Source organism: Salmo salar, chromosome ssa09 (assembly GCF_905237065.1).
Source record: "Salmo salar chromosome ssa09, Ssal_v3.1, whole genome shotgun sequence".
NCBI lineage: Eukaryota > Metazoa > Chordata > Actinopteri > Salmoniformes > Salmonidae > Salmo > Salmo salar.
The window spans coordinates 129,227,854-129,241,451 of record NC_059450.1 but is presented as its reverse complement, the minus strand read 5'-3'; the positions used below and the strand labels follow the sequence as shown (position 1 = coordinate 129,241,451).

The 13,598-nt window shown below is 46.0% G+C and overlaps 1 protein-coding gene across 50 annotated transcripts in view; it reads left to right on the top strand.

Annotated features, from left to right (window-relative positions):
* Positions 1-13,598, top strand: part of LOC106612831 (elastin) — an 84,811-nt gene that overhangs the window by 21,966 nt on the left and 49,247 nt on the right. For all 50 annotated transcript variants that reach the window (XM_045724573.1, XM_045724590.1, XM_045724586.1 and 47 more), the window contains exons 3-5: positions 2,946-2,996; positions 3,823-3,918; positions 4,101-4,127. In XM_045724573.1, the coding sequence (XP_045580529.1) occupies positions 2,946-2,996; positions 3,823-3,918; positions 4,101-4,127 (174 nt within the window). The remainder of the gene's footprint in view (positions 1-2,945; positions 2,997-3,822; positions 3,919-4,100; positions 4,128-13,598) is intronic.

Sequence of the window (13,598 nt, the reverse complement as noted above, 5' to 3'; positions counted from 1 at the left end):
TCCCCCTTGACCCATCTTCCTCTACTTTCTTCACTGTCTCAGCATATGACAACTTCTGTACTATTCTAACCCTCGAAACCTCAACCTGCCTCTCTTGCACCGGACATTTCTGATCCCCAGCCCCATGGGCACCAGTACAATTAACATATACCACTACTTTCCCCAATACTACACATTCCTTTCTCTCATGCCCTTCTGCACACTTTTCACACTTTTCTCCTACGCACTGCTGCCACATGCCCATAAGCTTGACACCTGTAACAAGGTAATGTATTTGGCACAAAAGCTTGTATGGGATAACTTACAGTACCAGTCAAAGGTTTGGACACACCTACTCCTTACAGTTTTTTTCTTTTTTTGGACTATTTTCTACATTGTAAAATAATGGTGCAGACATCAAAACTATGAAATAACACATATGGAATCATGTAGTAAGCAAAAAAGTGTTGAAAAAAATCAAAATATATTTTATATTTTAGATTATTCAAAGTAGCCATCCTTTGCCTTGATGACAGCTTTGTACAATGGACACATCTGTGTTTGGCGGAGGCCAGAAAAAACGCTACCTGCCCGAATACATCGTGCCAACTATAATGTTTGGTAGAGGAGGAATAATGGTATGGGGCTGTTTTCATGGTTCAGGCCAGGGCCCTTAGTTCCAGTGAAGGGAAATCTTAACTCTACGGAATACAATGACATTCTAGACGATTCTGTGCTTCCAACTTTATGGCAACAGTTTGGGGAAGGCCCTTTCCTGTTTCAGCATGACAAAGCGAGGTTCATATAGAAATGTGACCAACCGGCTCGATTCTCACACTGGACGCTCTGGCCGAGGAGTAGGGTTGATCCGAGCTTTCTGAACTAACAACAGCAGTCAAGCACCCAAGCTACCTGGCTAATGTTGGCTAGCTTGCTAGCTACTTCCAGACACAAATGAGAGAACCGCTCACTCTGAACATTTTACTCTCCCTAGCAGAGCTGGTTAGGCTGTTTTTATGTTATCCAGAGTGTTGGTGACTGCAACTGTAATGCTGGCATCAATTTAATTACGTTTTGTTGCCAACGTTTACAGACACCGACCATATTCAATGGGTGTTGAGTGTTCGTAAATTTGTCAGTTATTCTGTGCTCATACATGTAACGTTAGCTAGCTAGCCAGCCAGCTAACATTAGCTAGCTAGCTAGCTAAATAAAAATGACTTTCTGACAAAATTAGAAACGTGTAATATCTGAAAATGTAGCTTGCTAGATGTAATGTAATCCGAAGACAGGTGTTTTCTCCATCTCCTTAGCTATCATACTCTAATTCCACTGATTTCAAAACTCAATCTCTCGGCATGTCCATTCATTATCTCAGCCAATCATGGCTAGCGGGAAGGTTGCTGACTTTTTCTGTGGCTAAACCAACTAGGCTCGTAATTTAACAGTTGTATTTGTATTTACAGATGGCATACAAGTTTGTTATTAAGGGACATGAAACTTCACATGTTCCAGAAGGCATTTCTGCAACAACAAAAAAACATTTTGATTAAAAAGAAAAATTGCGTTCAAATGGCTCTCCTGTAAATTAGTGACGCGTAACATACGCCTAGTTTCCTGAAACGAGTCACAAATGGTTTGTCGAGATCGGTGTGGAAGAACTTGACTGACCTGCACAGAGCCCTAACCTCAACCTCATCAAACACCTTTGGGATGAATTGGAACGCTGACTGCAAGCCAGGCCTAATCGCCCAACATCAGTGCCCAACCTCACTAATGCTTTTGAGGCTGAATGAAAGCAAATCCCTGCAGCAATGTTCCAACATCTAGTGGAAAGCCTTCCCAGAAGAGCGGAGGCTGTTATAACAGCAAAGGGAGGACCCACTCCATATTAATGGTCATGATTTTAGAATAAGATGTTGGACGAGCAGGTGACCACATACTTTTGGCCATGTAGTGTAGATCATACAGCGTACTGTACAGCATACAACATACACCTTTCATGTTTCCCAGCACACAACACAAAGCCTGTATGACTAAATTACTGTAGCATTACTTATTGAAGAAATAAAGCCACATGTTGGGTCACAGTCTATTATTGCAACCCACAGTTTAACCATTGGCCCTGTGCCTGTAGTGTACAGTACTGCAAGTCTCCAACTCAACCACAAACCAACCGGCGATCACCACTGCTCTCTCTCTCCAAACCCACTAAGAGCCGACCGTGGCTGTTTGGTTTCACTTGTGTTCAGCACGTAAAATATTAACAACCTCCAGGACAGTTGAACCACACACCTTCAGCCTTAAAACCAGCCTTAAATGACGGGCAGGCCGAGCCGGGCAACTTGAAATGGTCCGAAGCGTCTGTCTCATATGTGGCTCTCTTAATCATTACCGTCATACACAAAAACGCAATATCGCTTGTATTTTTTCTCTCTCTCGCACCTTACTATTTCCCATGTACTCTACCACTTCCCTCTGGATAAGTATAATGTAGCTGTACTGTAGGTTTTCACTGTAACATCATTGAGGCCATAAATTACAGTGAAATACAGTGTGAGGAAGCGTGAGTTGCCACACCGACTCTCTGCATTCCACTCCTCACTCTGAGGTTGGAAGATGTCTCTGTGATACAGTTGGAGATTTAGTGTGTGTCCCAAATGGCACCCTATTCCATACATGGTGCACTGCTTCTGACTAGGGTCCTGGTCAAAAGTGGTACACTATATAGGGAATAGGTTGCCATTTGGGACTCAAACTTAGAAGATTTAAAGATGTAGAGATTTAGAGCCTCCTACCCACCACAGTGGTCTAGTCTCAGTGTGGAGATATCTGGTCAGGTCAGAGACCGAAGTGAGGGAGGGAGCAGCCAGGGGGAGAGCTAAAACAAACATCAAGCCTTTCACTCTAACTCTTTTTTTCTACTTCTCTTCTGTTTTCTTTTGCTTTTGTTGTTTTACCAACAGGAGCTGGTGGGATACCCTCAGGAGCAGGCTACAAACCAGCTAAACCTGGTGGTGAGTAGAAAACAAGTAATACCCTCCTCTAATAGGTATCCCTTAGCTGGACCAATAGAGACAACATCTACAGTATGCTGCTGTTGAGACCTACAGTCATTCCGTGAACAATGACTACAGATACAGGGTTTTCAAAACCACAACGTTGTCACAGAGCTTGAGCTCCCTGTCTTGCGTGTAGGCCAGGGGACTGAAGTGGGTTACAAACACCAGGCCACCCTCATCACAGCAACTCACATAGAGAGATATGGAGAGTGGCTATTATATATGGCCTTTGTCTTATCACACTGTCATAGCAGAGACACACCCAGCAGCATGCATACTGAACACCCTGACCACTACAGTACACCACGTTAACTACCACGCCACCACACTTTTTAAGTCTGTAGCTATTTCACAAAACTGATGGAGAATAGGCATAGTTTTGCACGGTTTAGCCTGGTTCCATCTCGGAAAGCTCAAGGTGTGAGTTCTCCTCCACTCAACCACATGGCCACAAGCTAAGCTAATAGTTTAGTCATGGTGTTGGTTCTAATGACATGTTGTTGTTGGGCAACACAGTGCTCAGACACGACCACTGTCATTAAGTCTGGTTTAATAAGGTGTACAGGAAGTTAGAGTGTTCTCCTCACACCTATAAAACCACAGCGTGCTGTCCTGTCCCCCATCTGGGTGTGTTCTGTGTTGCTGTCAGGGAATGGCTATGCAGTAAGGAAAGTGTTGTCTTATAGGCTGACATACTGTAGTAAGTGTTGATGATAAAGAAGATGACGGTGACGGTAATGACAAAGACCTGTTGTCTAACCAGACCTTATGTTTCCGCCAGCTGGAGGATATGGAGGACGGGGTGGTGTTGGTGCTGGAGGTCTGGTCCCTGGTGGCGGGGCAGGAGGCATAGGAGCAGGAGGCCTCGGAGGAGGAGGTGTGTACTTATCTACAGAACATTGAAAGTTGAAACTCCAACATTTATATTAAAGCACTTACACTGTCAACTATAGCACTCTCTTTGAATGTGCAGTGTCAATGATGAAACTAAATATGTTTATTCAACTATAGTGTATTTCTATCATTTGTAGATTAATTATTGGGTGCTTTGTTCAACAGGAGTCGGTGGAAAGGGCCCCAAACCTGGTAAGCTATCTGCTCCAACTCACTCTTTCGCACTCTATACCGTTTTCTACAGTTCTTTAGAAAGCACAAGGCAGGTACCGGTACTGTACCAGACTAGTCTGGTAGTATCAAGTCAGAGTATCCTGTTATGGTTTTAACTAGGGAAATTTCTCTCATACATTGTTGTCTAAGAAAACTTACTGAAGTGTTTTAAAGAGGAAGGAAATGAGAGTTCTTAATGAGAGCAGGAGGTGGGTAATGTAGCTATGAGCTAATCTGTATAGAATGCATTAGAGTGCATGCCAATGACGGGCGAAACCTGTAGTGTAGCATACTGTAGTTCAATGAAGGGCTACCTCTCTTGAGGGACTGTCAGCTACATCTCCCTTATCACCCCTGTGTTTTCATCGTGGTTGAGTCTCCCCGGGTTTGGCAGCTATTTGGGAAGTCCTGTCTGGGATTTGACCCAATGTGTTCCATTGATGAGAACAGGGGGACCCTGTCTCCTCCCTCCCTCAACCTCTCCGCCACTATTCCATCCCTCCATCACAACATCGCTTCACCCCTCCTCAACCCCTACACGTCCCAGACTGAGTGATGATTGACAGTGTGAACTCCCACCAATGCGCTGATTGTTTTTGTAACGTTAGGCCGACACAATATCTGGAAACCTCCTTGTTGAAGTTTTGCCACTGTCCTTTCCACTGATAATGTTGTGTAAATATTGTGGAACACAGTATTAGGGCATTAGCAATGTTCAGCCATTATTTAATTTCCTAAAGCAGAGATGATTTCATCTAGGCCACCACCACAGCTATGTGCTTGGAGAGATAAGGAATGGAGTAATCGTCTTGAAGTCTGATAAGATTTTGAACGGCTTACTGTAGTGAAGTGTTTTTTCCTCCGTCTCTCAATCAAGTCATTGAGTTTCAGAAATCTGTTTTGTAAAAGCGTCCTAATATTGGATATTAGGTGGAAGTTGACTTTGGCTTGGGTCACCAGCGCCTCAGAGCTCAGATTGGGAAGTATAATGCTTTGGCTTTTGTAAGAGTTAGAGCTCTCTCTCGCTCTCCTCTCTCCTCTCTCTCTCCTCTCTCTCTCTCTCTCTCTCTCTCTCTCTCTCTCTCTCTCTCTCTCGCTCTCTCTCTCTCGCTCTCTTCGAAATTTGATTATTGAGAATGAAGGAAACAGGCTGCTCCCAGTCGCTCCAAACAGGCAAAGTGGGAAAACATATGGGGTAGGTCGAGCTGGAACTGTTAGGGTCAGCTGAGGGAATTAATCAATTTGAATGGAACGAGAACAAGATATTAGTAGTCACAACAGCATTGTAATGCCCCTTCTTCATTATTTTGCTCAGCAAGGGCTTTTCATGCAAGATGACATTTGAGATGTATCCATTCCAACAGCTGGGGTGTTGACTGAAGCTATCCAGATTTGGTGTTTCACTCGAGGGCACTTGGGCTGGAACCAGCTAACTTTATACACAGAGATGAAGTTTCCATTACAAACACAGAGCAACGTTTACCTAAGTTGTCTCACAAAACAAGGGTGGTTTGGATCCATACAGATCAATTAGCCTTTGTGTAGATGGTAATGCGATCTGATAGTTGGCTGAGATACTGTAGCTACACGCTAATATGAAATAGTGCAGGTAGGGACCATGTTTAATGAAACCAAACGCCGCCAGGTATTCAGGCTAGGGGAGGGTTACTCTGTCCATTGACATGTTGACAGAGTATTCTATCCTGAGCTAAACAGATGTGAGGATTGGCTTTTAAACCAGACACCTGTTGCATTCTAGAATTCTCTTGTGGATTCTTTCCCCATGCCGAGACCCACTTTTCATCATAACCTCTCTGGTGATTGAAACTTGAAGTGGAGCATCAGCTGCATACCTCAAACACACACCTTGGTCCTGGCACACACACACACTAACACACACACAAACCCACACACACCTTGGCCCTGACAGAGAACAGCAGCTCGTGATCAAAGTGGCGTGACAGCTGAATCATTGTCAGACGCGTGCCAAGCCTTGTAAAACGCTAGACTACTAAACCAATTGTGAATCCTGTCAGCGTCAGTGTATGTGTGCATGCGTTGGACGAGTCGATCGGGACCAGAGAAGAAGGTAGAGAAAGAGAGAGCAGGGACAGAGAGAGAGAGGGGAGGTGAGAGGTGGGGGGCAGAGAGAGGGGGAGGGAAGAGAGAACAGAGCGCAGCTGGGCCCTGGACCTGGTCTCATCAATCTCTCCTAAAGCTAAGGTGGATTCCTCCTACATTGTTTGTTTCTTTGCCAAACCTGGACAAAACTTATTACAAATGTTTTGATTTTCTAAATAACGTCTTGTCACTAAGAGTTAGCAGGGAGACTGCATAACAAGAAACATGGACAACATTTGTCACGCCCTGACCTGAGAGAGTAGTTTTTTTCTGTTTGGTTAGGTCAGGGTGTGACATGGGGTGGGCATTCTATGTGTTGTATGTCTATGTTGTTTTTCTTTATTGGCCGAGTATGGTTTCCAATCAGAGGCAGCTGTCGTTCCTTGTCTCTGATTGGGAATCATACTTAGGCAGCCTTTTCCCCACCTGTGTTGGTGGGTTATTATTATTTCTGTGTGTATACGCCACAGTTGCGTTACGTTTCTTGCTGTTTACCTGTTTATTGTTTTGGTTCGGTTTTCTTCAAATAAAGATGTGGAATTACTGGCACGCTGCGCCTTGGCTCATATATGATAGGGAATTTGAAGATAGAGAACGTGACAGAATAACCCACCACAAGAAGGCCAAGCAGCGTGCGCTGACTGGGAAGACGAGCTGGACCAGGGAGAATCAACAACAGAAGCCCGAGAGGCAGCGGCAATTTTTTGGGGGAGGGGGGGCACACGGGGAGATTGGCGAAGTCGGGGTTGAGACCTGAGCCAACTCCCAGTGCTTATCGTGGGGAGCGAGTGACCGAGCAAGCACCGTATTATGCGGTGATGCGCACTGTGTCGCCAGTGCGCACTCACAGCCCGGTGCGCTCGGTGCAAGCTCCTCACAGTTGCCATGCTAGAGTTGGCCGTGAGCCAGGAAGAAGTGTGCCGGCTCAGCGTTCCTGATCTCCAGTGCGTCTCTTCGGCCCAGGTTATCCTGCGCCAGCTCTACGCACGGTACCCCCCATTCATCAGCACAAACCTGTTCATCCTGTGCCGGCGCTCTGCCCTTGCTGGGCTACAGTGACCATCCAGCCAGGACAGGGTGTGCCAGCCCTGAGCTCCAGACCTCCGGTGCGCCTCCACGGCCCAGTGTTCCCTGTGCCTGCTCTGCGCACCCAGTCTCCTGTGTGTCTCCCCAGTCTGGTGAGACCGGTTCCAGCTCCCCGTAGGAAGCCTCCAGTGATGATCAATGGTCCGAAGCCTCCAGTGACAATCCATGGCACAAAGCCTCCAGTGATGATCCATGGCCCGGAGCCTGTAGTGATAATCCATGGCACGAAGCCTCCAGTGATGATCCATGGCCCGGAGCCTGTAGGGATGATCCATGGCACGAAGCCTCCAGTGATGATCCAAGGCCCGGAGCCTGTAGGGATGATCCATGGCATGAAGCCTCCAGTGATAATCCATGGCCTGGAGCCTCCAGTGATGATCCATGGCACAAAGCCTCCAGTGATGATCCATGGCGCGGAACCAGTAGTGATGATCCATGGCACTGAGCCTGCAGTGAAGGTCCCCTGTCCAGAACCCACAGAGACGCTCTCCAGTCCGGAGCCTCCAGCGACACTCTCAAGTCCGGAGCCTCCAGCGATGCTCCCCAGTCCGGAGCCTCCAGTGACGCTCCCCAGCCCGGAGCCTCCAGCAACGCTCCCCAGCCCAGAGCCTCCAGCGACGCTCCTCAGCCCGGAGCCTCCAGCGACACTCCTCAGCCCGGAGTCTCCCGCGACTCTCCTCAGCCCGGAGCCTCCGGCGACGCTCCTCAGCCCGGAGTCTTCGGCGACGGTCCGCAGCCCCGAGTCTTCGGCGACGGTCCGCAGCCCCGAGTCTTCGGCGACGGTCCGCAGCCCCGAGTCTTCAGCGACGGTCCGCAGCCCAGAGTCTTCAGCGGCGGCCTGCAGCCCAGAGTCTTCAGTGGCGGTCGGCAGTTCAGAGCCTCCGGCGCTGATCCATGGTCTGGTTCCTCCGGCGACACAGAAGCGGGGGGATCAGCGGGCGGTGTGGGGGCTACGCCCCGAACCAGAGCCGCCACCATGAGTAGATGCCCACCCAGACCCTCCCCTATAGGTTCAGGTTTGCGGCCAGGAGTCCGCACCTTTGGGGGGATACTGTCACGCCCTGTCCTGAGAGAGTAATTTTTCTCTGTTTGGTTAGGTCAGGGTGTGACATGGGGTGGGCATTCTATGTGTTGTATGTCTATGTTGTTTTTCTTTATTGGCCGAGTATGGTTTCCAATCAGAGGCAGCTGTCGTTCCTTGTCTCTGATTGGGAATCATACTTAGGCAGCCTTTTCCCCACCTGTGTTGGTGGGTTATTATTATTTCTGTGTGTATACGCCACAGTTGCGTTACGTTTCTTGCTGTTTACCTGTTTATTGTTTTGGTTCGGTTTTCTTCAAATAAAGATGTGGAATTACCGGCCCGCTGCGCCTTGGCTCATATATGATAGGGAATTTGAAGATAGAGAACGTGACAACATTGCTGTTTTTGCTAATTCTGTAATTTCATTACAGGAAAAAGATGATAAGTAAAACTCTCAGGAACACACACATACTGTACACACACAGGGCCCAGTGTGTCAGTGGTGGTATGAGATCCGCGTCCGTTTATTCAAAGTTAAGAGTGACACGCGAAGGAAGTGATGTGCTCTCTTTATACTCTCTCCTCATAGGACAGGGCTGCAGGCACACTTCGTAGGTCAGGGCTGCAGGCACTCCTCATAGGATAACTATTTTTGGTTCCATGTAGAACCCACTGTGGAAATGGACCTACATGGAACCTTAAAGGGTTCTACTTGGAACCAAAAAGGGTTATTCAAAGGGTTCTCCTATTGGGACAGCCAAATAACCTTTTAGGTTCTAGATAGCACCTTTTTTCTAAGAGTGTAGGTCAGGGCAAGCACTCCTCATAGGTCAGGCCTGCAGGCACTCCTCATAGGTCAGGTCTGCAGGCACTCCTCATAGGTCAGGGCTGCAAGCACTCCTCATAGGCCAGGGCTGCAGGTCACTCTTCATAGGTCAGGTCTGCAGGACACTCTTCATAGAACAGGGCTGCAGGTCAGGTCAGACTGTACTGTACACAGCTGGGCTGACCTACTGTCTGTATCTGTCTGGAATGATCTCACACAACCAGTCAAACTTCCGACTCAGAAGGCTTCACATTATCATATTGCAAAATGAAGCAGTGAAATATTGGAGGGTGTTTCTCTGTATGTGAGCTTCCTGGGATTTGAAAAAAAGGCTGACCCGAAGCTCTATTTTATCCTTTGAGAAGGGATGTTGAATTCACCTAGGAAGGAGTGACTCAGAGAGATGAGAGAGGATGGATTGAACTGAGCGAGATGGGGTTGAGAAAGAGGGAGGGATGAGAAAAAGATAGAGGGATGATTGAGAGAGAGCAATGAGAGAGACTGGAACACCATGACAAAAAATAATTGGAGAGGAGTGAGAAAATGACAGAGGGAGTAGGAAAAAAAGAAATGAGTCAAAACAGGAAAAAGAAAGTGAGTGAGAGATATGATGCGAGTGCTTAGCCAACAGAAGACGAGCTGGGAGATGCTAGGCTTTGTTAATTCCCAGATGGCACTACGTGTGTGTGTGTGTGTGTGTGTGTGTGTGTGTGTGTGTGTGTGTGTGTGTGTGTGTGTGTGTGTGTGTGTGTGTGTGTGTGTGTGTGTGTGTGTGTGTGTGTGTGTGTGTGTGTGTGTGTGTGTGTGTGTGTGTGTGTGTCCGTGCGATGTGGCAGTCATTACATTTTGTCATACAATCATTGTCATGCAAACATGAACAAGTGTAGCATCTCCACGCCTCCACACACACAAGCTGCTTATGGGTGCCTTTGGAACATCTACATTTTAATAAGTATAATAAATCAACTTGATATACACCATAACAATAAATCCATTCTTTTTTTTAGGTAGGTCTAAAGAAACATTATGATATGAAGAAAATGTTTTCAGATTAACAGAATATGAGTTGTCCTACTGTATGTCATCAGGCTATCATAGGCTGTAGGCTTGTTCATTTAGCAGACATGATATGCTTATTTTATATGATATGATTTTATAGTAAGAATAGAATTGAACTTAGCTGAATAAAATGTAAAGGATATTTTTATCATTGCGCGTATGAAAGCTATGTTGAGCATACAAGTCACCATTTGAAACAGATCCTATAGGCTACGCTAGATTATTATTGTTATTTTGCAACTTTAATTGTTAATAATTCAAACCTTAGAATATCTTACAAATCAAAACATATCTGGGATGCATGATGCAGCTATAGGCTATTGATCATCGCAAAAAAAGCTTGTACACTGTTCTTTACCTCAGGCTGCACACACTGTTCTCTCCTCAATTGATCATATTATCACCCATCAGACTATTCTCAATTTAATATTGTCTTTACTAATATGTTAAATTAGTTTCGATTTAGAATGGCCCATTATCAGATGAACAGGTGCAGGGGGAAAAAATAGGTCATCCACCGATGCTCTGGAATAACGAATGGAGGCGCTGTCCCGCCTGTTCGTTCGGATAGGCTACTTTGGTTTTTTCACTCCATGCATCAACCACTGTTTGAGGGGCATGCAGTCTCTCCCTGCTCAACAGGTGATATTCCGCCCAAACTCTGTATGCTATGGGCTCCCCAACACTGTTCCTGCACATAACAAGTGCTTAATCAAGTGACATCTGTTCGGGAACATCGAAAGTAACATGTTTTCACAATGAAACATATTTAATTAAACTGTTGACAGCTCCTCTCTCTGCGTGCTTGAGCAAGTCATGAAGGAGAGAGGGGAAGTAGATGGAAACGCACGGTGGTGAAATATTCTGTAGCCTATTAATTATGAAAATATAAAAAATTATGAAAATACAAAAAATTCCCTGGGTACTACCAGGCTATTCAAAATCGGATAGAAATGTACTATTGAACCAACAACATCGCCTAGGCCTATACTTTCTCTCTGAGACTCATGAATAGAAACTTTGGAGTGTAGCATAAGGTAACCAGTCCATCTAGTATGCATAATAATACAGTCCACACTCAAAGGTGATTACTAGAATATGTTTATAGGCTAACCAATTAAATACATTTTAAATCTTTTTTTTATGTTATTCTGCATGCGCTATGTATTGTATAATCATTATTTTAATTCTTTTTTTTTTCAAGCTTGGGCTCATATATATATAGGCCTATGCATGCATATGTGTAAGCTCTAATTATGCATATGAGAGCACTGTCCATTTCATTAAACATCCACAACGACCATGTTTTCCACTCAGTTTCAACCTGTTGTTGCACTTCTTTCTTCAAATTGATCATCACAGTGAGCTGAGTTTTAAAAGCACAATACTGTGTTTGAGTGTTTGATGTGATTTTCGATTGCATTGATGTCAGAGTGGTTAGAAGGACAATATAGCCCTGAGTTCCAGGCCATTGGTGAGTTGGATACTACCAATACATGGCCTGAGTGCATAAGAGGAGATTACCATGACTCAACAGTCATGTAGAATTTTACTGCTGTCATAACTCATGACTGGAGGTGTGGCGGTAATACGGTCACCACAACAGCCCTATGTGTGTGTGTGTGTGTGTGTGTGTGTGTGTGTGTGTGTGTGTGTGTGTGTGTGTGTGTGTGTGTGTGTGTGTGTGTGTGTGTGTGTGTGTGTGTGTGTGTGTGTGTGGGGACACATCGTTGGCCCTTGGCCTGAGGGTGAGTTAAAAAAAATAATAATAATTTGCTTAAAAACTGGCATTAAATGATCCTCCATCGTTGTGACATTGGAATAATGAATCAAATGCATTATTATTTGAATATTGAAAGGGTGTAGGCAACAGAGAAGGGCAGAGGGGTGCAGTTTGAAGTCATGTGGAAGTGGTGCTGGAGATGGGCGTTGGGAGCAGGGATGATGGGCAGGGGTGATGGGCAGGGGTGATGCTGTTGATGTTTGTGTGCATCAGCCTGTTGTCTTTTGTCTGTGTATGTTTATATTGTTTGTACATTTTATTAAAATAGTTTTGAAAAAATAAGAAAATAGAAAAAAAGTTTGTTATGGTTGTTTGTTATCTTTGTGAATGACTCCACTCTGTCCAGGCCCGGTAAGATGGACTTAAAATTCAGAGGGCTATCGATTCTGATGAGTTTTCTCATGGAATTTTATCTGTTGCTTTATTGTATCTTAAAGATTAAACTGAATACTGTTTTGTGACACAAGCTGACTTCCTTGTGCTACAAGTTACTATATTCAGTACCAGCTGTACCAGCTGTGTTCTCACGATGGTCTCTTTGTGTTTCTGTGGTCTTGTTCGTTCTGCTGACCATGTTCTCACAGTTATTAGCGGTTTGTGGTCAGTGGAAGACTCCCCATGTGTCTCCTGGCCTGGCCTCCTCAACCTCTCTTCCATACACAATCTGCCAGTGGTTCTGGACTGAAGCCTCCACCTCTCCCCTGTCTTTAAGGTTTGCTGCCAGTGGGTCTAAAGCGAGCATCCCATACCTGTACAGTCTCCCCTTTCCTCACCCCCTCCCTCCTTTCCTTTCCCCTCTCCTAACCCTGCCAGTGTGTCTGACTGTGCAGCCCCAGCCACTCCCCTGCACAGTGTCTGCCAGTGGCTCTGGTCTGGAGCGAGCAGCTCTCTCCCATGCACAGTGTCTGCCAGTGGCTCTGGTCTGGAGCGAGCAGCTCTCTCCCCTGCACAGTGTCTGCCAGTGGCTCTGGTCTGGAGTAAGCAGCTCTCTCCCCTGCACAGTGTCTGCCAGTGGCTCTGGTCTGGAGCGAGCAGCTCTCTCCCCTGCACAGTGTCTGCCAGTGGCTCTGGTCTGGAGCGAGCAGCTCTCTCCCCTGCACAGTGTCTGCCAGTGGCTCTGGTCTGGAGCGAGCAGCTCTCTCCGCGTCCATCTGGCAGAGAGGCCTAAGTGTTGTTTATGCAGGGATGGAGAAATCTCTATGCTCCCATTTCCCCAGCCGTCCATAAAGCTAAATCATCACTGGACCGACCTCAGTTACAGTCACTGTCAGACTAGGGGCTCTATTCAATCTGTGTGGCGGAAGTTCAGCGTTACAGCGTGATCAACATGTAAAGTCAATGTTCCTGCATTTGTGGAGACTGCATTCACGGTAAACACTGCATATTTAATCTCAATCGGTTCAGCGATTGAGACTGAATAGAATCCTAGGTCCTAGGCCTGAGTCTTCTGTTGGCACAGTATCCAAGTGAAAGAAAATGAAGCCTGGAATAAACATGGTATGAATCAATCACAGTTAGAAATGTAACTAGACAGCGTTTATCGCCTAATAG